Source organism: Macaca fascicularis, chromosome 3, assembly GCF_037993035.2.
Source record: "Macaca fascicularis isolate 582-1 chromosome 3, T2T-MFA8v1.1".
In the NCBI taxonomy this organism is placed as follows: Eukaryota; Metazoa; Chordata; class Mammalia; order Primates; family Cercopithecidae; genus Macaca; species Macaca fascicularis.
In genome coordinates, this window is record NC_088377.1 from 181,761,629 (window position 1) to 181,786,442 (window position 24,814).

Genomic DNA, 24,814 nt, shown 5'->3' on the forward strand with positions numbered 1-24,814 from the left:
GAAGACACAATACATAATAAATTAATACACAATAAAGACAGATTGTTTATTAAGAAAAGTATACAAATAACAATGAAGACATATAAAGTAAAAGAGTTTGGAGATAGAAGATGGTGATCAGAGAGTTTATTTGAAATGTGATACAAGTTTGGTTATGAGGAAATGAAATCATTATTTAAGGAGTGAATCTGTTGTTTCAAAAATGTCCCTGTGCTGTTTATGGAAAGACCGCAGTCACCTTGGGGCGGACCTTATTTGTTCTGGGAGGAATCACTGTGGAACCCCTCTTTACTATGTATTATGTGCATTATGTATTAGTGCATATGCTGCTCTTCCAATCTCAGAGACAAGTAGATCATATCTTCTCCTGAACGCTGAATTCATCTCCTAGGGCCGCCATAACAAATGTGGGAGTCTATTGTCTGAAGGATCACAGAGTAAGACCTTGTTATTTTGTAGCTTGACCATGACTGCCCTCGCAGTACCCCACATTGTACTGGGCTGGTCTCTGAGGAAGAGGGGGGGTCAGTTTTAACAGGGGTAAGGAACTTCCTGGAGCAAAGAGAGAAGCACGCTTCCTTTCTGTTTTGGGTCCAGTTCTCTAAAGCTCACTTTGAGATGTCGATTCTTGTGCAAGTTCTCTATTAAGGAAGTGCTCCCAGGAGAAGCTGGTGTAAGAGTGGGAGAAGCCAGGGAGGTAACAGGGAGAAGACAAGCAACGTCCCAGCCTTAGCCTGAAAACAAAGGGGACCTCTGGAATGTATAGTGTTCTCCTGTTCTTTGGTAGCTGTTGTGTTCTGTAAAGTTGCTGTGGACACTTAGTGAAAGTGATCCATTGCTCCTAGGGGAAATACAGGTCTAGGTTCCTGTGAGTGTCTGATCACATACTTGTCAACTGATCAATACACAACCTTGTTTCATGTGTTTTTCTATTTAGAGACACTTTCTTTAATAGATAGTGTTAATTCATTAGCATTGACCTCACGGATGACGGCACTATAACTCATGCCTGAAGAAAGCTTACCTAACACATGTGTTTTCTCTGTGAGGTACATCATAGCCTTCCCAAACTTAGGAACACCGCACAGTACTTCAGCACTACTCTGAGGAGCCATTGTAAACAGCAAAAACATCCACAAAAATCCCAACAATGCAAAAAATGCAGCACTAAATAGATCTCAAAAAGGACACTTGTCATGATAGCTGAAACAAGACAAGAAGGTTGCCTTGCTCAACCTCAGCTGGAGTTGTGCACTCAATTTTTTTGACTGCTCTGAGTATGTCCAAAAATGACAGTGAAAACACCATGCATATTGATTTGGGGGTTACAGATAAATTTTAATGCTTATGCAAATTTGCACATACAGAATCTGCAAATAATGGGGATCGACTGTACATCTCCCCAAGTTTGTCCTTCCTCTAGGCTGTCATATCACTGCACTGGTCATCCATCCAGTATTGGCAAAGGCCTGCAGGGGAGTGTGCATGGGGGCAGAAGTAAAGTCCTAGGTCCTTCTGGCTCTCTGCACCTGCATTTGCACCTGGACAAAGTGGATCCAGTAGCCCAAGGGCAGGTCTCTGAAGAGTTTTGATGTAGGCCTTAGAAGCAAAACTTGCAGACGGGCATACCCGCAGGGCAAAAGGAACCCAAAGGCATCTCGACAGAGCAGATGATGTCCACAGTGTGCTCTGTGGGTCTAGTCACAGGAACATCACTCATGGGTGGAGATAATCCCCACAGAGGGAAGGGTAAGTCTGCACTGCTGCCCGAGGCTTGATGCCAGGACTGGGACAGTGTGTGACCCCTGGGACCAGACTTCAGAGTTGTTGCAATGACAACTCTAGCACATTACTTGTTTCCTTTGCTGTAACCTCCACTCTGACAGAAGGGACCCTGCCTTTTTCCCATGGACCCCCCACCCCTGGCCTACCTAGTTCAGTACCTGATATTCAGTAAATATTTGAGGAAAGAAAAAGTAACAAACATCACCCATCATCCCACCACCCAGGTGGAGCCCATATTAATCCCTGGGGACTTGCACTGGCCTTGAGTGGGGCTAGAAGCCCTGCTTGCAGATTGCATCCAGCCTAAGTTAAAGCGATCGTTTGGAGGTCGTGGGCAGGCTGATGGCTCTGTAAGGAACCCTATCTCTCATGCACTGGCCATCACTGCTGTGGCCAGAGGATCTCCACAAATAATGTGGTAGAAAGAAAGATGGCTTCTGTTTTTATCATGGCTTTATCAACTATCCTGAGAGTGTCAGTCTCGGGAATATATATGTATGTACTTGAGCCAGTAGTGTTAGAGATGGAATTGTGTTCCCTGCTCCCCAAATTCCTACGTTGAAGTCCTAATCCCTGGTACCTTGGAATGTAATTGTATTTGAAGGTGGGGGTCTGTAAAGATGTAATTAAATTAAAAATAAGTAATTAGAGTGGGCCCTAATTCAATGACAGGTGTCCTTGTAAGAGGAGGAAATTTAGGCCAGGCTCAGTGGCTCCCACCTGTAATCCCAGCACTTTGGGAGGCTGAGACAGGTGGATCACTTAAGGTCAGGAGTTCGAGACCAGCCTGGCCAACAAAGTGAAACCCCAGCTCTACTAAAAATACAAAAATTATTCAGGCGTGGTGGTACACGACTGTAATCCCAGCCACTCAGGAGGTTGAGGCAGAAGAATTGCTTGAACTAGGAGGCAGAGGTTGCAGTGAGCCGAGATGGGAAGAAGAGAACAGGCAGATCTTCACCTCCCATTGGCAAGAAGAGCTGAGAAGGAACCAGTCTTTGGAGTGCCAAGGTCCCTCCCCTACCCCACAGATTGGCCAAAGTTCACCTTCCTGCCCTCCACCCTCCAACATTATTCGTCTTGACTGAATAACAGACTTCGGGGAATCGCTGGGTGATTGTGGCTGATGATTGAAGGCTGCGTTGTAGAGTGAAATCAGTCCTTCTTGGTAGAAGGGGCTGGTTTTCCTAAGAGGTGGGTGTGGAGATTTTGAGTTGAGGATTTGTGCTGCTGAGTTTCCATCTGCCCCTCTAGGTCCACTTTCCATTCTCCTGTACCCTGCCTGGTGTTCCCAGAAGCTGACCTCGATGGATGGGGTCAGAGGCATCCCCAGCTCTCTTCCACGGAGACCCATCCATGCCAGGAGATGGCAGGTGATCAGAGAGGAGAGTGCGGATGGGCGCAGAGATCCCGGGCTTTTCCTTGAGTGGCTGGTCATATCCTTGTGCCAGGGGCCACAGCTCCTGTCCGGAGGCCAGTTCCACACAGCTCTTCCTCAGCATTCTGGTAACTTCTCCCTTCCCCAGACCTTCAGTGGGGGTAAGGGCTCCTCTTTGCTGCTAACCCCAGGATGCTGCCCCATCCCTTTTTGCTTTCTGTAACTCCTGCTCCCTCCATTTCACTCCATTGTAAATAATCTTCTTCTCTTTGAGACAGAGTCTCACTCTGTTGCCCAGGCTGGAGTACAGTGGCGCAACCTCAGCTCACTGCTATCTCCACCTCCTGGGTTCAAGCGATTCTCCTGCCTCAGCCTCCTGAGTAGCTGGGATTATAGGTGCGTGCCACTGCGCCTGGCTACTTTTTGTATTTTTAGTAGAGACGGGGTTTCACCATATTGGTCAGGCTGGTCTCAGACTCCTGACCTGATGATCCACCTGCCTTGGCCTCCCGAAGTGCTGGGATTACAGGCGTGAGCTACCGCGCCCAGCCCATTGTAAATAATCTTTTATTTATTTATTTATTATTATTATTATTATTATTAGACAGAGTCTTGCTCTGTCGCCCAGGCTGGAGTGCAGTGGTGCAATCTCAGCTCACTGCAAGCTCCACCTCCTGGGTTCACGCCATTCTCCTGCCTCAGCCTCCTGAGTAGCTGGGACTACAGGCGCCCACCACCACGCCAGGCTAATTTTTTGTATTTTTTTAAATGTAGACGGGGTTTCACCGTGTTAGCCAGGATGGTCGCGATCTCTGGACCTTGTGATCCGCCAGCCTTGGCCTCCCAAAGCGCTGGGATTACAGGCGTGAGCCACCACGCCCGGCCTGTAAATAACCTTAAACTCCCCAGACAGACAGCTGGAGGTGCCATCTGCGTTTTCCAGGGTATCCTGGCAGAGAACAGACCAAAAGCAGAGAGAAGGTCCTGAAATAGAAGGAAGGCCAGGGCCTGGGCTGTTCTTAAGCAGGTTCATTTTCCCTTAGATTATGAGGAATCATCTGATTGAGTGGACAAATTAAACATTTTCTCACAATTCCTTTCAATGCTCAGACCCTTTGGAGAGGCCTGGCACCCTCACTCTGTGAGAGCACCGTGGGACCTCGGGGAGAAGCAGGCAGAGATACGTGGCCTTTCCTGCCTCTCACGTGCTCTCACCTGCGGCCAGCGAGGCGGCAGACCACAGACAGCAGTGTCGCAGAGCCCCAGGAAGAGACCTGATGTAAAGCGTGTGGTGACTCAGAGAGCAACAGGAAGCAGCTGCCAAGGGGCTACCCCATAGCAGACGTCGGGGAGCGTCTCCACTGCAGACAAACCCCACAGCGGACGGGGGACGGTGTCTCCACCCCAGACAAACCACCGCATCGTGGTGACAAATATCAAATATTCAACACTTGAACCCGGGAAACGGAGGTTGCAGTGAGCTGAGATGGTGCCACTGGACTCCAGCCTGGGCAATAGAGTGAGACTCCGTCTCAAAAAAAAAAAAAAAATCACTACTACATTTATTGCACATGTGCCAGGCACAATGCTAGCTCTGTGGATTATCTCATCTACTTTTCATAACCACCATGTTTAGTATGAATTACTATTATACCTACATCAGAGCTGAAGAAAGACTCAATTAGGAGGGATGAAGTAGCTTGTCAAGGCCAGCCAGACATTAGGTTGCTCGAATCTTGTGACCTCCACAGTCTAGGCTTTTAAGTCTCTCAAGAATGGAGAAATTAGACAATAAAGTGATTACAGGGTCACCCTTCCTCCCCCTGCAGGCTGCAAGCTGCATGCAGCCATCTGGGATGGTGAGGTGAAGCCATGTGCCAGCGACGGCAGGCGAGCAGAGATCCTGGCCCTGACTCCCTCCAGAAGTGGTTTCGGTCCTGGAACACCTATCTCCTGCCTTCTATCTTGTTTAAGCCATTTGTGTTCTGGGTTTTCTCTCCCTCACAGCTCAAGCTACATCTGACTCATTCACCATATTAAGGATTTTGGTCTCGATCCCAAGAGTTCCAGTGAGAGCTGAAGCAAGGCCAGGAGCAGGTGGACTGAGGCACGTGAGGATGAGCCAGCAGGCCTTTGAGGGTCACTGGTTGTGGTGAGAAGAGGGAGGATCTGAGATCACCCAGACTCCTGGCCTGGGCAACTAAAGATTGTCGAGGCCCATTCACAGGGAAGCACATTTTTGGACTGAAGGTGGGGAGTTGGAACCAGATACCGAAGTGCAAGCTGCCTCCATTCAGGTGGACTGCAGGAATCAAGGCGGGAGCTTGCGTTCTGCTCACTCTGCTTTCTGCCAGGCTTCTCTCCCTGACCAGCCCAGACTCACATCTTTGTCCACTCTGGGGCTGCCTGTGGTCTTACAAGACAAGCCCTCCTGCACCACTGAGCAACTGCTTCCCTAAGCATCACTGCCCAGAAGTTAAAGCAGAGCCCAGTAACCATGTAGGTCTTCTTCATGAGCTCTGAAAATACTGTTCTGTGTCATCTGCAGGTGGCCAAAGTCCTTTCATAACTTGATACCACTTTATTGATCTGTTTTAGTTTTATGCATTAACCATGACTGTATTTGATATTTTCAAAGCAAAGCACACCTATATAAAGTTTGCAAAGCAAGTACAATAAAAAATTTAAGTTTTAGGTTCTAAGTGAGGTGTATATATTTTTAATCCAGCTCATTCACACAATTTATCTCATTAAAGGAAAATCTACTCCTCCTTTTTCTCATAAAGAAACCTGAAACACTCATTCTTTTTAACACCATATTGGTGAATTTCTACAGTTCTTAATAGTTGGCAGAATTCTCCAATTGTAAAGGGTTCTTTCCCCATTGTTCTCCATTTCTCTTTTACCCTATCTCTTCCACTCCCCCCATCCCATATGACTGCCAGAGGGAGAGCAAAGAGTGCACAGGGGTGGGGAAAGGGAGAGAGAGTGCATGAGGAATATCCATGTTCATGGGTTTACTCAATGTTATTTTGAGATTTGTACTAAACTGAGTGGGAAGTGCTGATGATAAGAGAATACCAGTACTAGCCTTAAACTCAAGCTGGTAGGAAAGACGGACGAAACATGGAAAAGTAACCAAAAAAGTGAAAAGGGGAGGAATAGAAGCCAAACACGGTAGAGAGCAGGGGAGAAGGGAGCGCTTGGCAGCCAAGCTCCCTGGGATTTACCGTTCCCCATTCACCAGCCCTGACCCACCCCATTCCACCGGGCTGTCAGTGCAGCACGCCAGGGGCAGGCAGATTTCTCGCGGGCTGTGCACAAGTATGATGGTGTGATTAGTGTGTCTTGGGCGCAGTTAACACATACCTCACAGTAGAACACATTTGTCTCTCTTAATTACACAAAACATAAAAGAAGTGTGAAAATCCCCAACCTCAGTTCTCTCTCCCTTCCGATTCCCATCCTCCCAGAGGTAACCAGCCATTGTTAACCAGCTGGTAGCCTTATTCCGGAAACTTAAATATACCTCAGGCTCCCTAGCCCATGTCCCAGGATTTCTGCACTTTCTCAGGCTTATGTCTGGACTCTGGCTTCCTTCTCCAGTAGGATTCTGTCCCCTTAGCCTGCTGTCCCCTTCGCTGTCTTGTGGATGCCCTGCCTTTAGTCAAATCTTGTTGACACTCGTTGCAGTAATGTAAGTACATTGGTTGGCAGCTGGTAGAACTCAGATGGCATTCTATACAGCATCACAGAGAGGTTGATCTGATGGCTAGCAGTCAGTGTCTCCTTGTGCCAGGCACTGTCCTTGAGTGCGCCATATGTTTTCATTTATTTAATCCCTCAACAGCCAAGTGAGGTAGATAAGTATGTCGCAGAAAACTGAGGCACAGCAAGGTTATATAACTTGCCTAGGACCAGTTAGTAAAGGTAGAGCCAGAATTTAGCCCACTTGACTGATTGCAGTCTGTGTTCCTAGCCCTCGGATTCCATGGAGTCTAACAGGTTAGAATGAAGACTCACAAGTCCAAAGGTGATAGGCAGACCCATCCTTAATCTAGTGGGCACCATCTAATCAGCTGCCAGCACGGCTAGAAGATAAAGCAGGCAGAAAAACGTTGAATAGACTGGCCTAGTCTCCCAGCCTACATCTTTCTCCCGTGCTGGATGCTTCCTGCCCTTGAACATCGGACTCCACGTTCTTCAGTCTTAGAATTCAGACAGGTTCTCCTTGCTCCCCAGCTTTCAGACGGCCTATTGTGGGACCTTGTGATACTGAGTTAATACTTAATAAACTATCATCCATCCATCCATCCATCCATCCATCCATCCATCCATCCATCCATCCACCCACCCATCCACCCATCCATCCATCCATCCATCCATCCCTCCCTCCCTCCCTCCATCCCTCCCTTCCTCCATCCATCCAATCTATCTTCTTTAGTTCTGTCCCTCTAGAGAACCCTAATACAGGTCCCAAAGGCTAAGAGACAAAAATTTGGGCTGGGTGCAGTGGCTCACACCTGTAATTTCAGCACTTTGGAAGGCTAAGGCAGGAAGATTGCTTGGACCCAGGAGTTCGAGACCAGGCTGGGCAACCAGTGAGGCCCCATCTTTACAAAAAAATTGAAAATTAGCTGGGTGTGGTGGTGCACGCCTGTGGTCCCAGCATCTTGGGAGACTGAGGTGAGAGGATGGCTTGAGCCCAGGTTGAGGCTGGAGTAAGCCGTGACTGCACCACTGCACTCCTGCCTGGGCAACACAGTAAGATCCTGTCTCAGAAAAAACCTCCAAAATTTGCAAAGATTAGAGGTGGGATGGGAAAACTGAAATTGGAGGTTGTGATAAGTAGGGGGTGGGAGGATGGTGGTGGGATTGATATATGATGTGCGAGACTCCTCCAGGGCACCCAGAAACAGCAAGACAGCTTCTAGAATAAGTGTAGGAAGCTGGGGGTGGTGACTCACACCTGCAACCCCAGCACTTTGGGAGGCCAAGGTGGGTGGATTGTTTTAGGCCAGGAGTTCAAGACCAGCCTGGCCAACATAGCGAAATCCCATCTCTACTAAAAAAACAAACACACACACACACACACACACAAATTAGCCGGGCATGGTGATGCACGCCTGTAGTCCCAGCTACTTGGGAGGCTGAGGCACAAGAACCACTTGAACCCAGGAGGTGGAGGCTGCAGTGAGCCAAGATTGCACCAGCCTGGGCGACAGAGGGACACTCTGTCTCAAATAAATAAATAAATAAATAAATAAATAAATAAATAAATAAGCATAGGAGAGGGTCAAATACTATTTCTTACTGTTATTGCAAATCTTTTGTCTCAGGTTGTATTTGCCTTAAAAAGACAAAACAAAAATGTAGGGAATTTACACATATTACTTTTCACTCGTAGAGCCCTTATTTTTTCTTTTCTCAACTCTGGCATAGAAGGATTTCTGTAAACTTCTGAATTTATAAAATTTCAGAATTGGCACTTTATAAAGTGTAAAGGCATTTTGGAAGATGGAGGCTGGGAAGAGTCTGGACAAGGGAAGCAGAGACTTGAGCCCAGGAGTGGATCAAGAGGAAGATGTGGATGGTGCTTCTGCAAGACATGGGAAGGCAGCACCCCAGGATCAGCGATGGTGGGCAGAGCAGGACCTTTTCCTCTCCTCCTTACCTGGGCTGACCACCTTCAGAGCTGGGGCAGAAGATGGGGCAGGATGTGGCTTCAGTGTGGAGGGCAGGAGAGGAGGGAGCGGCCCGGGTGGGCAAGGCTGTGAGGGAGGCTGCTGCGCTGCCCCATGGGGCCACAGTTAGGTCCAGCAAAAGGGGTAGAAGGGGTGCACCGCGCATGCCCTCTACTCATATGCCAGCTCTGAGCCTCTGGAAATCCACATTTGGTTCCTGTATCCTAACAGCATTTCTCACATGTCACTTATTTACAGCCTGTTATTCACTAGAAGGTGAGCTCAATTCTAGATGATGACCAGCGTTTCTTCAGTGTGCCCAGATGCTGGGAAAGTGGACTCAGAGAGGTTAGCTGAGTGACAAAAAACCTCCACAAGAAACTACATTTTTAACCCAAAGTGGGTTGCGCCTGCAAAGAAATTTTTAGAACACAAACCATTCCTAAGGACCATCTATTCCTTCCTTAATTAAAAGTATATCATTAAAAATACGCAGAGAAACAGTTTAGAAGAGTCTTTAGAGTCAGACAGACTGAAAATGCCTGTATTCATACGAACCTGGAAATGTCACTGACCCCTCGGAGCATCGGATGCATCTGTAGGATGAGGAATGTAGTACCCACCTTGCCGGGTTATTTTGAGAAAGAAATAAAAACATCCTTGCACACAGTAAGTACTCAAATGGAATGAAATAAAAGATAGTAAGGGCTCCTGTTTCAAATCCCATCTGTAACATAGCATTTGATCCTTCCTACTCTAAAATAATTGACATTTATCATCAACATCCCACAGTGATGTGTCTCATGCCATCTCACTGCTGTGAAACCACAATAATCAGCTGAAAAGTCTAAGGAGAGTAGGTCCTGATCATTGTTTCATTACATATGAGCTTCGGGAAGGGCAGACAACCCAGATTTACAAAGAGTATATGGATTTTCACAAAAGGAGCAGATTTGTTCAGCTTTAGGTTTCAACCAATTTCATGAAAACAGACACAAGAGATGCAAACTGCTTTTGTGGATACCGTTTAGTGGTGGAAATGTGTTTAGGTGTGCAGGCTTTGGCGTCCCTGTTCTTGTGCAGATATTAGAGGGAGGGAGGGCATGGTCTTTGGTCCTTCTGGTTACTTGGTTTCTGGGACTCTGAGCTCAGTTTCTCCTCGGGAACACACTTCCTGCCCACTTGGTCTCCTTCTTAGGCTTCTCTTCTGCCCTGGAAGTGATGCCTGCAGGGCTCCTTCCTTCCTAATCCAGAGTTCCTCTCTCATCTCATCTCATCTCCTCTGAGGCCAGATCTTTTTCCTGGTCCCTATCATCTCTCTCTCAGATCCTGGGTCCAAAACTGAGCTCATCTTCCTCACGGAGGGTGCACTTAACACTCCCACCTTCACCAGCCAGCCAGGCCACCACACCACCCCTGGCTCTCCCTTGCCTTTCGTGTCTCACACAAGCTCCTTGAGGCCTGGGACTTGGCTTTGCTCACTCCTGCAGCCTTAGTGCTAAAACAGTGCCTACTGTACTGCAGGTGTTAGGAAATATTTGTGGGATGTGTGTTCATCACCAAGTACCTACATCCGTTTCTATGTTTCAGCCTCATCTTGCCAATTATACTTTTGTATTCTTCCCTCTCTTTGAGCAATCACTCATCCCCAGCAATACTGCTAATAAAATAAGACAATTACTTTTCACACTGAAGTCTTCAGAAAGATTAAGGAGCAGACGCTGAACCCAGTTTTTCACATTCTTAAATAATTTCCCACGATTCAAGAAGCAGAAAAAGGGAACAGAAAGTCAGAATTAGATATAGAATTCCGATTCTTTTTCTTTCAAGGACGCATTTTATACAAGTTTCAACATTTATACTTTCAAACAAAATGAGCAAAAAATACACTGAGTGCTAAAAAAATCAAAACAGAAGTAATACAATTTTAATTTCAATATTTTAAAATACAGAAATTGGAAAGAATACTAAATACAACTTTAAACAAGTCACTTGTCCTCCCCTATAATAATCAATGTAAGCTACTTAAAGACTTACAAATTTAAAGTAAAACAGAAACAAAATAAATACTGTACACTTTCCCTGCCTGCAGGCAAAAGATGGGAAATACTGTTATGAATCAGCAAAGAAATGCTCTTCAAGCTTCAGCACCCCACCTCCCAGCCACACCCCATGCCATTGTCACACAGTGGGCTTCCGGACTGAAAGGACACACGTCACACACACTGACTGCCTATACAAACAGACGAGACACTATTCCGCAGACACCCCAAACAAGGAGAACAGTCCCCTCAGACCGTGGGCATAAAAATCAGTAAGAAAAGTCAGTCAGGCTAGCAAAACGTTCCTACAAAACTAGTAAATACCAGAGCCAACAACTGTCCCCTCTCCAAATTTCACAGATTTGAAACCCCTAAAACCAATACTACCCCTCCCCATCACCCCCCAAAAAACCTTGCTGAAGCACTGGCAAAGTTAGACATTTCACAGTAAATGTGAAAGTTCATATTATATAATCTCTTAAAATGAACCTTTTCACCCTCTTTCCACAGCATGAAACTGTTATGGCTTAATTTATATTAAAAGTAGAAAAGTCTTTTCTGAAGGAAATCCCATCTGTGAAGATGCATTTCCTGATCAGTGCTATTTCATACCTAACAACTGTATGACTTGCTTTTGCAGTCAGAAGCTGTTTTTGGAAAAACTGAGGTTATAGCTTTTGATTCAGTCTAACTGTAAACTGTAAGGCCCTTAGTTTGGTTTAGGTTTCTTTTGCAAGATAAAATAACCTTGGGGTTCACTTAGCAAGTTACACCTCAGGTTCCTGACTATAATGTGGAAGTTATATAGTTTTGTAAAAATAAATGGTTACTTATGAATCTTAGAAGGAAGAAATGATACTAGGTAAGGAATTAACTCCTCATTATATTTTACATTTAATGCTGGTAAGTTTTACCAACCAAAATACATCAAAGAAATATGAGAGTATGTCTGGGTTATTTTATGCCTGCAAAGTATTATATTTTTGAGCACTTATGATCACTGTTTTGGTGAAAAATCTTGGAGAAAACAGCTGACATTTTGAAAAGGAACTGGTCAAAATAAAACTGGCTGGAGACAAGTTTTACCTTTATAATTAAGCTCCATTTATGACTAGTTTCTGAAAGAAAGAGAAGTGAATTCAGAGTGTCACAGGTCTTGCATAGGTAAACTACTTGGAGGTCAAGGGCTACGTGGTAGCCAGGATTTATTAGTGAAATAGTGCAGAGCAGATAAACTTGGAAGAATCACTGAATATAGTTTCGAAAAGGTTTTAACAACAAAATGTAACGTTATACTTGTTAAGACAAAGTCTCAAGACACTAGAAGGGGCACCAGGGTGAGGGGGAGAATCTAAGGATATTGCAAAAGAGTATTATTTTCTCTCAATTAAAATGAGGGAAAAAATACTATAGAAGAATAAAATCACAGTCAGTCACAACAAGCTAATTGCTTTGGAATTAGACATTTGCTTCCTAATGACCTTAATTTTTAAAATTTATGCTAAGGGTATCAAATATTTGACTTTATAGCATGGAAAAGAGGGAAGGGCTTCTAGGAAGGCTACAGTATTAAGATTACATTACGTTCAACAGCAACAGAATGAGAAAATTAATTCTTCCCCTTTCTTTCCACCTGGTTTCAAGGAAGCACAGCAAATCATCCCATAGGGCAAGCCAAAAACCGGGGACTGTTTTAGGAAGCAAAGTGTCAGAGGCCCCAGATCCACTGTGTCTCCCCACGCAAATCACTGCCCACTCTGGGTTTCAACTGTGTCTCCTTTCTTTACCAGCGACACTCTGTCTAGGCTAAAGATCTGAGGCTCAAGCTCCCCAAGACTGCTTTAGAGGAGGGTCTAGGACACCAGGAAAAGACTGGTGAGCTCTAGCTTCTCTCTGTATTAATATTTAATGAGAAAAATGAATTTTTGATAATTACGCCTAGCAGTAGCATACTGGGTCACATGATTATTCCAATCAACTCTACCTATAGTCTTACTGCTGCAGAGAGCATCTTTTGAAAAAGGCAGAAAGAATCTTGTCTGTTGCAGACGTCTGGTGGAGCCTCCTTTCCTACAGTAGCTTCTCTCTACCAAGCAAGCTGTTGTTACCCAACCCAGAGCAGCTGTCTTTGTGCATTCTCACCCTTCTAACCACCTCATTCGCCTGACAAGTTCCCTGGGGAGTTTCTAAGTCATTTTAATTCCATGACTTCCTTCACCTTTATATAGTACCTGAAGAGTATGCAGAATCTGTGGGGATGGTACTTTCCTAATTCTTCAAGAAAAACCTAAAGCCATCTTTCAGTTAAATCATCTTAACGTACTTGAGGATACACATTGTCACTCTCTTATCCATAAACAACCTCATTTTTCTTCCACTTCAAGCACGAATTCTGATTTTAATCCAGCACCTTGTTGGAGATTCCTCGGATTTTTAAAGTAGCATGCCTCTAGGCATATATTTGATATAAAATAAACACCATGAATAGTATTAGTTTTCATTTAAAAATATATATAAAGGTGCATTCGTTAATTACCAGTTTTAACTTAATGATAAGTTCTCTGTATGTATGAAGTGTTAATAGATTGTTTTTCTTAGTTGATTATCATAATAAACACTTTAATCCAAATTTACAAATGAGGAAACTAAGAGTCAGAAAGAGTAAGTGACTTATTCAAGGTTACAACACAGCTGATAACTAAGTGGCAGAACTTGGACAAAAGCCCAGGTCTTCTGCTTCCTTGCATGCTATACCAAGTCCCTGTATGACCATATTAATTACCAAGTTGAAGCATTTCTTAAATGTGAAATTACTTTCACTTCTACAGTGGCATATCTCAGTTGAAACTAAAAAAGTTAGGAATTTTTTTTTTTTTTTTTTGGAGACAGAGTCTCGCTCCGTTGCCCAGGCTGGAGTGCAATGGCACGATCTCGGCTCACTGCAACCTCTGCCTCCCAGGTTCAAGTGATTCTCCTGCCTCAGCCTCCCGAGTAGCTGGGATTACAGGCACCTGCCACCATGCCCAGCTAATTTTTGTATTTTTAGTAGACATGGGGTTTCACTATATTGGCCAGGCTGGTCTTGAACTCCTGACCTTGTGATCCGCCTGCCTCGGCCTCCCAAAGTGTTGGGATTACAGACATGAGCCACGGCGCCCAGCCCTCAGGATGTTTTTTAATGAACAGGGGTCCTCTTTTGCTCACATTTGCTTAGAAGTGAAAATAATACTGCTAATTTCCTGGAGAAGATACCTTCAAGGGCAGAGACCACAACTGCAACTTTATCTTCCCCCACAGTACTAGGTAGTGCTGGGCACACAGTAGATGTTTGATAAATACCTGTTGATCCCATATGAATAAATACAGTAGACTATATTGAAAAGGCAATAATTAGGATTATTTAAAAATAGAAAAGTATTCAAGCTAAGTAATTAGTGATAAAGATGGGCTTGTTTCCTCTGAGTTTATGAGTTCAGTCAGAATCTTTAATTCTGTATGCTTAAAAATGAACTGATACTTACGAAGTTCAACGTATTTCTAGGATACTGAACTACTACAAACTGCCAACTTTATATTGTTTACATCATTCATCAATATTGAAAAGCATAATATTATGTGACATTGTGAATTATAATCCAGTGGATCCCAGCTGAACAGTCACTTATTTGAAACAATACAGGAAAATTATCATCTATTACTATTATTAAAGCTGCATATGTTAAATCATGATTTTCAATTTTACATATTTGTATTTGCTTACGACTAGCTAAATGCTATCAATGCTGTCTTCCTAAGTTGCTGTGTCTGTATGGTATAAATGAGGTTCTCTATTACTGTTAATAAAGCCCAGGTACTGGCAGCAGTTACCACAAAGTTCAGTCATTTCCATGAGATAAAGGGATGCATCACGGCCAGTAATGTTATAAGAGGTTTGACTAGGAGTCACCAGATCAATGGCTGAATTTTCACCAATTCAGAAAAAGATACATGGATTCTATTCAAGTGCTTCTATTACCTTGCTGAAAGTTTTCTAACCTAGCCACACTTAAGGGGCTAAAACTACTAAAAATGAATCCACAGTACCTTCACTTTAGAATTCCACATACAGGCTACTCAAAATTAGTACTTCTCAGCCTAAGGACACAGTGGATACTGGCCACAATTTTAATTCATAAAAATAAATTAAATTTCATTTTAATTCATAAAAATAAATTTTCATTTTAATTTTTGTGGCTAAATAAACTGAAAATATTCAGAGTTGTGAAAAACATAAAGGAAAAAAGAAAACCCAGATCATAATATAACAGGAAAAGGAAATTATAGCTCTTATACCTCTTATTTCTTAACCTCAAATAAAAACATGACTATTGTAACACCAACTCAGGATCTACAGAAAACCAACACATCACAAGAATACACTGTGTGGGAAGGTAGGAGAATCAGTCAAACCCAGATATTTGACATCCTGAGATAAGATGACTCTACCCATCTTTCCACTGGTTTTGGCATAGTGTAGACAGGGTTTACACGGGTTGTTAATAGACACTGAGGATTTCCATAAAAATTATTTTTCCTGATACCCAGATAAGATTCAGACTTTGGTCCAGTCACTCTGAACCAGAAAGGCTACTTCATAAACTATTTCATATTTATCCCATGACATTTTGGAATGGGGACACTAAGAAGTATTTCTCTTTGAAAATACACATTTGAATGCAACCATGAAAGATGATGGTACAGACTTTTTTCTTCTTAGCAATTCAAGTGATACTTAATAGAGAAGGGTAAGTCCTGCTATCTTGCTGAGTAAAAAAAGACAATCCACAATACGGCCATACTTCTTCTCCATAAAAATAAATTTTATCTATTTGTCTGTATTTTCTTTGTAGGAATTTGTAAAATGCTCTATTGTCAGACTTGGGAACATTTCTGCCTCATCCCCAGAAATCACTTATTTTTATGCCATTGAGGGAAAAAAGGGAAAATAGAAGCTACTAAAAGCAACTGAAAACTGGCATTTAGTAAAAATCATACATAAAGGAAATAAGTGATTACCTTAAAGTTTAACCAGATACTTAACCTCAATATGCACTGGTCAGGTTAGGATAGATAGAAGAAACTGCCAAAAGCACCTATTTTACTCCAAATCCATATCTTAAGTAATTCTTTGAAAATTAAGAAATAAAAAAAGTAAATACACACAAAAGAGCTATTCCAACATGCTTGCTTCTATACAACTTAATGTAGTATTAATCCTATTATATTACGGCTTATTATGCAGATTTGAATATCCTAAGTCAAATAACATTTTCCAACAAATCAGGTATGGAGAATAAAAGCATCATAAGATATAACCTCCGCAGCAGGTGTCAGTCCTGTTGTCCAACACCAGCAGTACGGAGAAGGCCTGTTGTAGTTACAAATGTATTTGGAAAAACTATAAACATGACAATTTAACCAAACTTATAATACTTTTCCCACAAGTAGGAAAAAGATATTAAAGCTGTTCTCTTTGGGACCCAGATATCATCAGCAGAAATGAAAATGCAAAAGCCTATTTTTTTTAATATTGAGAAGAAAATCACAATGTCAAACGAAATGAGAAATGAGGGATCTTTTATGGAGTTCTTACACATTGGCTAAGAAAGTATTTCCCTGCAAAGAGAAGAGTCTCACTGGGTCATCACAAAATGATAGGGAGTGCAGAGGGAAGGTGGGATATAAGGTAATCAACCTGGATAACAGTATGCACCTTGGATGTTAGCAAAAGCGAAGCTAATAGCTTATAAAAAACACATGAAATATATAAAATAAAATGATTTTCATATACATCTTAATTTAAAATAATTAATGCATCAAATCCCTGTTTAAGACTTTAACCTGAATATCAAATTTAAGAGTCCAGACTAGTTACTGTTACTGTGGCTCTTCCCCACATGTAACACACACACTATCAAAAATAATTTAAAAACCTTCACATTCTTACATCTAAATTAGTGAGATATTTCTCCAGAAATCTTCCAAATAAATAGCTTTAAAAAAAGAATTTAAAAGCTGTTAACTTTAAAAAAAAATCTGTTAAATAAATTATTGATAATTCTTTACCCTACCACTGAAAATACATCAAGACACTACCAACAACAAAATAAAATTCAAGCCCTGACAAGAGACCCTTTCCAGTTCGAGGTCTCTTTTTAAGGTTCTACCCTCCTTCCTCCTCTCCCCCACCAGGTCCAAAATGGTTATTGCTGAGTGGGTGTGGCACAGTGAAAATGCAGCATCGGGTTCATTCTGTTCTTCGGGCAGTGTTCTTACTATACACACAAACTGCTCCAGGCAAGGGGACAGCGGAAGCTCCAGGCTCCTGCACCCCTAGACTGGTCTCCAAAGGGAAGAATGGCTGCAACGGCAGCTCTGTCACACAAAGAAACGTGCATGGCCATTTCTGTTCAACTTAAGGATCTTCCCAAGACGTTGTTTGGCTGTTGCCATTCCTTTTTTTGGACGTTTACCTATAAAACACCAAAAGAAGTGTAAATAACAATGAAAAGCACACTTAAGAGAGCCCCTGGAAGACTACAGGGGGAGCTTTCTTTATGGGAAGCCAGCCCTCAGGTGTTCTGCATGGACAAAGTCGTACTTCTAGACTTCCGCTGTTTAAAACCCTTCCACCTCAGCACACTAGGCCCTCACAAGACTCCCAAGGCCTTCCCACCGTCTGGTCTACCTGCTCTTCAGCCTGGGTTCTTCCCTATCCTGCATTACACTATGCTTAGGCAACAAAACAGACTACCACTTCACAAATACCCCATATCCTGTTTCTCCCCTTTGTGCCCTGCCTCAGGCTCAATCCTCTGCCTTCAAAGCTGTCTATTTTGTCACTTTCCCCAATTCAGCCTGGCTAATCCCTGAGCATCTGATTTTAGGATGTCTTTTGCTCCTCAGAGCTGATTTGGGGATCCTTTTTCTTTGTTCCTGTAGTAGCTTGTGTATACTGGCATCACGATGCATGAGATGTTGAACAACTTGAGTGTAGAGACTACACCTCAACTGCCACGATGACCATCACATACAGTCAGAAATATACTTCCTCTATACGTGTGTGAAAGTTACCTTTTGTTGCTTGGTTGCTGATAGGTGGTGGATTTGATGCCGGTCTCTTGGTGGGGTGAAGGGGCACGGAGAAGGAAGTTTCACTAACTGGCCTTTCTGGGCTTAGACTGCCATTACTTAGCTGGCATGTTCCCGAAGTCAGGTTTGAATTCTGCATATACTTTCCATTCTGAAGGCTTGAGCCGCTGCTGTCCACATAATTCCTACTTTGTACCCTCTGACTAATTTCTGATGAACCTTCCTTTTTGATGCATTTCTGGCTTCTACTTAGATCCTGAAGGAGGAGGAAGGAAATGAGGCTGAATTTTTAGGGTTTAAATGAGGTATTTAAGCTCTCTATGCATTGGCAAAGTCAAGTAAGAGAAGAAACAAACTACTGAATTCTGATTTTCTTAACATCTATTAGCCACAGATGACCACTCCCGCATCATGTCATCTCAGTAGCTCTGAAGGACTCGGGTCTTGAAGTTGCATCGTAAGTTAAGGCGGCAAGAGAGAGAGTGAGAGAAAACAATGTAAACAGGCAACACGCCCTACTTGCTACTCCGCTCAGTGAGCACATGCCACACAGGGACCCTGAGCTGGGGGAACGGATCTCCCACTTCCTTGACACGTCACAGCTCCCTTGGACCTCTCATGTGCCATGTTCTTTTTTAGAATCTATCTTTTGTCAGGTTCATCTCCACTGTATTTTTTTGCTAGGAAATCCTTAGATCCAGAGTCCCAAGCTTGGTGTTTTCCTTTTACTACAACCACTCTTTCAGTCTCTTAAGACTATTGAGTAAACTTTCAGGGGGCAAAAAAACGCTACTGATTGGTGAGTCTTGAAATTAACTGAGAGTGTCATAATCAGCATTAAAAAGAGAAAGGAACAGACTAGATGTGAACAGAGTACACTACAGTGTGAATGTTTCATGAAACCAGTTTTCATTATGCTAATCATCCGTCCTCTATGTTTTCATTTATTTTCAAAAACAATTATAAAAAGAACAGCCAGATTTAAATAATAGCTTACATTATGTAATGAATCCTATAGTGTTAATAAGTGATAAACTTTATGACCAGCTACAGTGAGGCACTATAAAATTATATACTGAAAAGTATAATGAGATTTCTTATGACCTTTGACTCTGGAATGTATACGTCTAGTCAAAGAACGTATACTCACAAAGCCTTCCTTTAAAAAAAAAAACAAAACTTGCCTCTTCTTCTTATAAAAGTAATTGCTGGCCGGGCGCGGTGGCTCAAGCCTGTAATCCCAGCACTTTGGGAGGCCGAGACGGGCGGATCACGAGGTCAGGAGATCGAGGCCATCCTGGCTAACACAGTGAAACCCCGTCTCTACTAAAAAATACAAAAAACTAGCCGGGTGAGGTGGCGGGCGCCTGTAGTCCCAGCTACTCGGGAGGCTGAGGCAGGAGAATGGCGTAGACCCAGGAGGCGGAGCTTGCAGTGAGCTGAGATCCGGCCACTGCACTCCAGCCTGGGCAACAGAGCGAGACTCCGTCTCCAAAAAAAAAAAAAAAGTAATTGCTTAAATATTTAAAAAATATAGATAAGCCAAATTTTAAAAAATTAATAAAAACCACCCATAATTCCACTACTCAGAGATTCATGATGTTCCATATTTAGGGGTAGAGTCTTTTCTGTCTATATACACAGATATCTCCTCCTGCAGGGATTGTAGTCCATTCCTCCAGTCAACCCAGGGCTCTGGAAGATGGCAAAACCCAGGAGGCCCTTTTCACTTCTGCTGAGGTCTTTCAGTGCTATGTGAAAGCTTTATTCACAAGAGATTTCCCCTTCACTTCTTAAACAGTCGACTCAAGTTCCCCTGTCTCCTCTTCCCTCCTTCTCTTCTCACCCACAAATGTTTCTTCACTTAAAGGAGAACTAGAGGCAATATTTCTGCCTTTGCTGATATACTTTCTTTCTTACGTGTGCTTAGGGTAGAGGGGTTTGGGGCCCCACAGTGCCACATGAGAACTTTCTTTCTTTGGTTGCCGTTTTCCAGCGTTTGCAGCAAAAGGTTGTATCACTTTCCTTGTTCGGTGCTGCTGGTAAAGTTTTAGTTTTTTCAAAACTGCTACTTTGGGCTCATTTTGTTTGGCATAAGCATTAATATTCTGGGATCCTAAAACATCCAGGTTTTTCTCTTATAGCAACGGTTCTTCATCTGGAATCAATGAATGGTCTGGGGCAAGAGGGGGTGGTAGTAGCACAAATGGTGAGTAATGTAAGCAAAAGTTGTGTTTATCATGGATGTTTTTGACAGAAAGATAATCTGTAACTTTCATCAAATGCTCAAAGAAATTTGGTATCCAAAACTGTTCAAGAAACAGATCAGAGATTAAAAAGATATGATATTCTTCTTTTCCTTGAATATTTCAATCTAACCGATATAACCTACAGGGCAAAGTTGGCAGCCAGTGGTTTAACTGCTTCCTTGAATAAATTATTTTTTTCCAGATGGCATTCTATCCATGAGCCTTATGTTAGTCATCATTTCGGCATCTCTCAAAATGGACAATTGTTCAAATGTGCATTTAACTGTAATTTTTTGGCTGCCTAGATCTAGCAGTTGATAACTGGTTGTTACAGTTTTAAAAAAGAAAGCAAAAACTACGTTAATGACCATTTAAAATCTCCTTTTAACGTTTCAAACTTTGAATATACCTGAGGATTAAATCTGGAAGTATCAAACTGTTTAATCCAGGAGGAAGTCCTCAAGTCTGGATCTTCAGTCTTGACATGGTATCCTAAAGAGAAGTTTTAGTTTAATTAACTTTGCACAAACTTGATATGAAATGACAAAATTAGCCTAATGCTTAAAAATGAAAGCAGGCTGGGTGCGGTGGCTCATGCCTGTAATCCCAACACTCTGGGAGGCCGAGGCAGGTGAATCACTTGAGGTCAGGAGTTCAAGACCAGCCTGGCCAACATGGTGAAATCCCATCTCTATTAAAAATACAAAATTTAGTTGGGTGTGGTGGCAGACGACTGTAATCTCAGCTACTTGGGAGGCTGAGGCACAAGAATCACTTGAACTCAGGAGGTAGAGGTTGCAGTGAGCTGAAATCATGCCACTGCATTCCAGCCTAGGCAACAGAGTGAGATTCCATCTTGGGGGTGAAAAAAAAAAGCAAATTTATGTTGACATTTTATTTAAAAACACATTAACTCTTTAGATACTTATTTGCATACCTTTACCTTCACTATATGTCTTTCCCTCTCAAAAACAAAAAGTCACCAGCTCATAACCTATTATGCTAATTCTTTTGATTCTCTCAAAGACTGTCTTCATTTATTCATTCATTCGCTAGACAAGTGAAGCAGTGAGATGGAGAAGGAACAAATAAATCTATAATTGTTTGTGATCAATTAGTTATAAACACCACCACACTCAGACCAGCCTCAAAGACCGTCTTTATATGATGGGTTTTGGGCTACATGCTGGAAGATCTACAATCAATTTTTTTTTTTTTTTTTTTTTTGAGACAGAGTTTCGCTCTTATTGCCCAGGCTGGAGCGCAATGGCGTGATCTCGGCTCACTGCAACCTCCACCTCCCAGGTTCAAGCAGTTCTCCTGCCTCAGCCTCCCAAGTAAGCTAGGATTACAGACATGTGCCACCACACCCAGCTAATTCTTGTATGTTTAGTAGAGATGGGGTTTCTCCTTGTTGGTCAGGCTGGTCTTGAACTTCCAACCTCAGGTGATCCGCCCGTCTCAGCCTCCCAAAGTGCTGGGATTACAGGCATGAACTACTGCGCCCAGCGATATAGAATCAAATTCTATGGCCACCTATTGTATATGTAAAACCAATGCAATAATTCTCTCTAAAAATGGTACATTTTTCCACATAGAATAAAGGCAGGTATTTGCCTGAATTTTGCAGTATTTCCATGAAAGTGTTCAAAGGACTAAAGGAAGACAAAATGGTGCAGTAGAAAAACAGGCAAACCCAGATTTGAAATTGAGTTATTCCATTACCAACGCAACTTTAGGCAACTTTCTCTCCAAACTTCAATTTCCTCTTATACAATAAGCAAAGACTTTGAGATCAGATGGTCCTGGCTTCAAATTCCAATACCACTGAATAATAGCTATGCGAAGTACGGACAAGTTAAGTTAAATTAGTTTTACTAAGTCTTATTTCCTTTACCAGTAAAATGGGAGTAATTTTACCTACAAGTATTGTTTTAAGAATTAAGTGAAATAACCAGGCATGGTGGCTCACACCTGTAATCTCAGCACTTTGGAAAGCAGAGGCAGGAGGATCACCTGAGCTCAGGAGTTGGAGACCAGTCTGGGCAACATAGTTGAGACCCTGTCTCTACAAAATATCAAAAAATTAGCCAGGTGTGGTGACATATATCTGTAGTTCCAGCTACTTGGGAGGCTGAGACAGGAAGACTGCTTGAGCCCTGGAGGTTGAGGTTACAGTGAGCCATATTTGTGCCACTGCATTCCAGCCTGGGCAACAGAGTGAGACAGTCTCAAAATAAATAAATAAATAAATAAATAAATAAATAAATAAATAAAAATTATTTCAGTGAAATGGATGTCAGGCTCCTCGGGTAGGATCAAACACAATTATTATATAAGCATTCAATTTTAATATAGTACTATTTTCTCCCCAGTTGTCCTCAGGCTTTTTGGGATACAAACATTTTCTTTAAAGGCACAAAGAAGAAAACACTATGTGGCATGCCTAACACTGCCACTGAGTCCATTCTCTTTTCCTAATACTTTCTTTTCAAGTAGGAGAAAGAATAGCCTCAATCAGAAAGAAACAGTTCAAAACTTGTTTTTCCTCTCATAAAAGGAAAAAGGGCTGATTGTTCAAGCTTAGTTGACCATTTAAGGCACCAAAACACTCCTTCCACTCTGATCAACCTGTCTGTAAAAGGGAAATAATACTAACTAGCTTGCAGTAACAATGGAAGAATGATGCTAGTGAACGCAATTGTCAATCCCAAGTAATTTACATTTTGAGGTCTTCTGCTTCCATCTTACATGATATGTCAGCATTGTGCTTTTTTTTTTGGTCAACCTTCTTAACACATTTCCAACTAAAGATGCTTATTCATAATCTCTAACCTAAATGAGGATTATTGAGCCATTAAGTTGGGCACCATATGTTACTTTTTAGAGACGGATATTTTATGTTTCTTACCACATTCCACTGGTTTATGATAGCGATACAACTGCCTAACCTCAGGGTTACTGCTATGGCAGCTGCTGGGATCCTGGAGAGAGTTTCTTTCACCACTGCAGTCTGTGCTTTGTATCTGCCTTTGTAAACAAGTGGAATAGTGCAACCCTGCCATAGACAGCATGCCCTGAATAGCTTCTTCCTCTGTGCTCGTCGAGGTAGGACATTCCCTAAAGAGGAGATGACACAAAAACGGAGTCTATTTTTTCTGATGACATTTTTGGTAAAATGTAAAACTAAAAAAAATTTTCATAGTATTTCTTACAATATAGTAAGACTTACTACTATCAGCAAGCCTACCTTTTAATTGGAATTTCACTTCTAGATGGCTTCTGGCTCTTTTGAAGGAAGTTCCTCATCACATTAGATTCCTCCTTAAAGTTGGATGTTATTTCTTGTTTCTTTTCATCACCTGAACTTTCAGACTCTTCAGTGGTAAAGTTATTTTTCTGAGATAGTAATTACACGAAACAAAGCTACATAAGAAATTGACCAAGTCTGTATAAATTAGTCCAAAAAGATTTTATACATCTAGGGAAAGTCAGAATCTTAATTATCATGGAATTATTTCTGTATTTCACATGGAAAAAAATGATAATCTCTATTAACTAGCTGAACATACTACCTTAAAAAAATACACAGTATAAGCTTCAAGGTAAAATAAAACATAATCCATGAGAAATATGAAACAAGGATAGTATAAGCAAAGGAGTCTCTCCCTCTACCCTTTCCAAAATCAGACAAAAGCTCTATGTCTCAAATGTGAATGGTCACATGATGGCGTGTGTGTACACTGACCACCACAGAAGACCCTGGGCTACATAAGTCAGAGAGACAAGCTTTGAGAAAAGCTGTCATTTGCCTTCCTTCCAGGAGAAGTTACGTGATGCTCATCTTTCCATCAAATAACGTACAAGCCACGGGGTCTCAGGCGTACCAGTGCAGTGCACTCGGGTCCAGAGTCTTCTGACTCAGAAATATCAGAATATCCGGATGATCTACTCCTGAGTTCTGATTTCACACGTGTAAAAAACCCTGAAAAAGAATGAAAAGATGAGAGAAAAATAGAAAGTCATTTGACTATGATGAACAAGGTGACAAAGTGATATTTAAAGTCCACCCAGCTTGTGATGTCTCTCAATCTCTTGCTCTACCTTCCTTTTTCACTTTTATTTTCTTTATTCTTTCTCCCCTTAAGGTCTTTCTCCATAATTGGCCAAGATACAGACTGAAGTATATTCTCAAATATTAAGTGTGGTATTTCCATAATTATATATTCCTTATTTGGATACATTGACTGTTTTATATTTCTTTCCAGAAGAAAAATGTTGAAACTAAAATTAGCTACTAGATGCGTTTCACACTTCTCCTTTTGCATTAGTTGTATCATTAGAAAACAAAAAGATAACTTTCCCAAACATAAAAAGCATTCATGGCAGGGCGCGGTGGCTCAAGCCTGTAATCCCAGCACTTTGGGAGGCCGAGACGGGCGGATCACAAGGTCAGGAGATCGAGACCATCCTGGCTAACACGGTGAAACCCCGTCTCTACCAAAAAAATACAAAAAACTAGCTGGGCGAGGTGGCGGGTGTCTG

At 42.3% G+C, this 24,814-nt stretch overlaps 1 protein-coding gene across 4 annotated transcripts in view; it reads right to left on the reverse strand.

Annotated features, from left to right (window-relative positions):
* Positions 1-13,920: 13,920 nt before the first annotated feature.
* KDM7A (lysine demethylase 7A) overlaps positions 13,921-24,814 on the reverse strand; it is a 91,897-nt gene continuing 81,003 nt past the window's right edge. For 3 of the 4 annotated variants that reach the window (XM_015448136.4, XM_065542671.2, XM_074036136.1), the window contains 6 exons: positions 24,157-24,254; positions 23,520-23,668; positions 23,181-23,389; positions 20,679-20,761; positions 18,003-18,276; positions 13,921-17,401 (listed from right to left, as the gene is read on the reverse strand). In XM_015448136.4, the coding sequence (XP_015303622.2) occupies positions 17,307-17,401; positions 18,003-18,276; positions 20,679-20,761; positions 23,181-23,389; positions 23,520-23,668; positions 24,157-24,254 (908 nt within the window). In that variant the 3' untranslated portion in view covers positions 13,921-17,306. Of the gene's footprint in view, positions 17,402-18,002; positions 18,277-20,678; positions 20,762-23,180; positions 23,390-23,519; positions 23,669-24,133; positions 24,255-24,814 lie in introns of all 4 variants that reach the window. The other variant, XR_012432927.1, reaches the window with a different exon arrangement.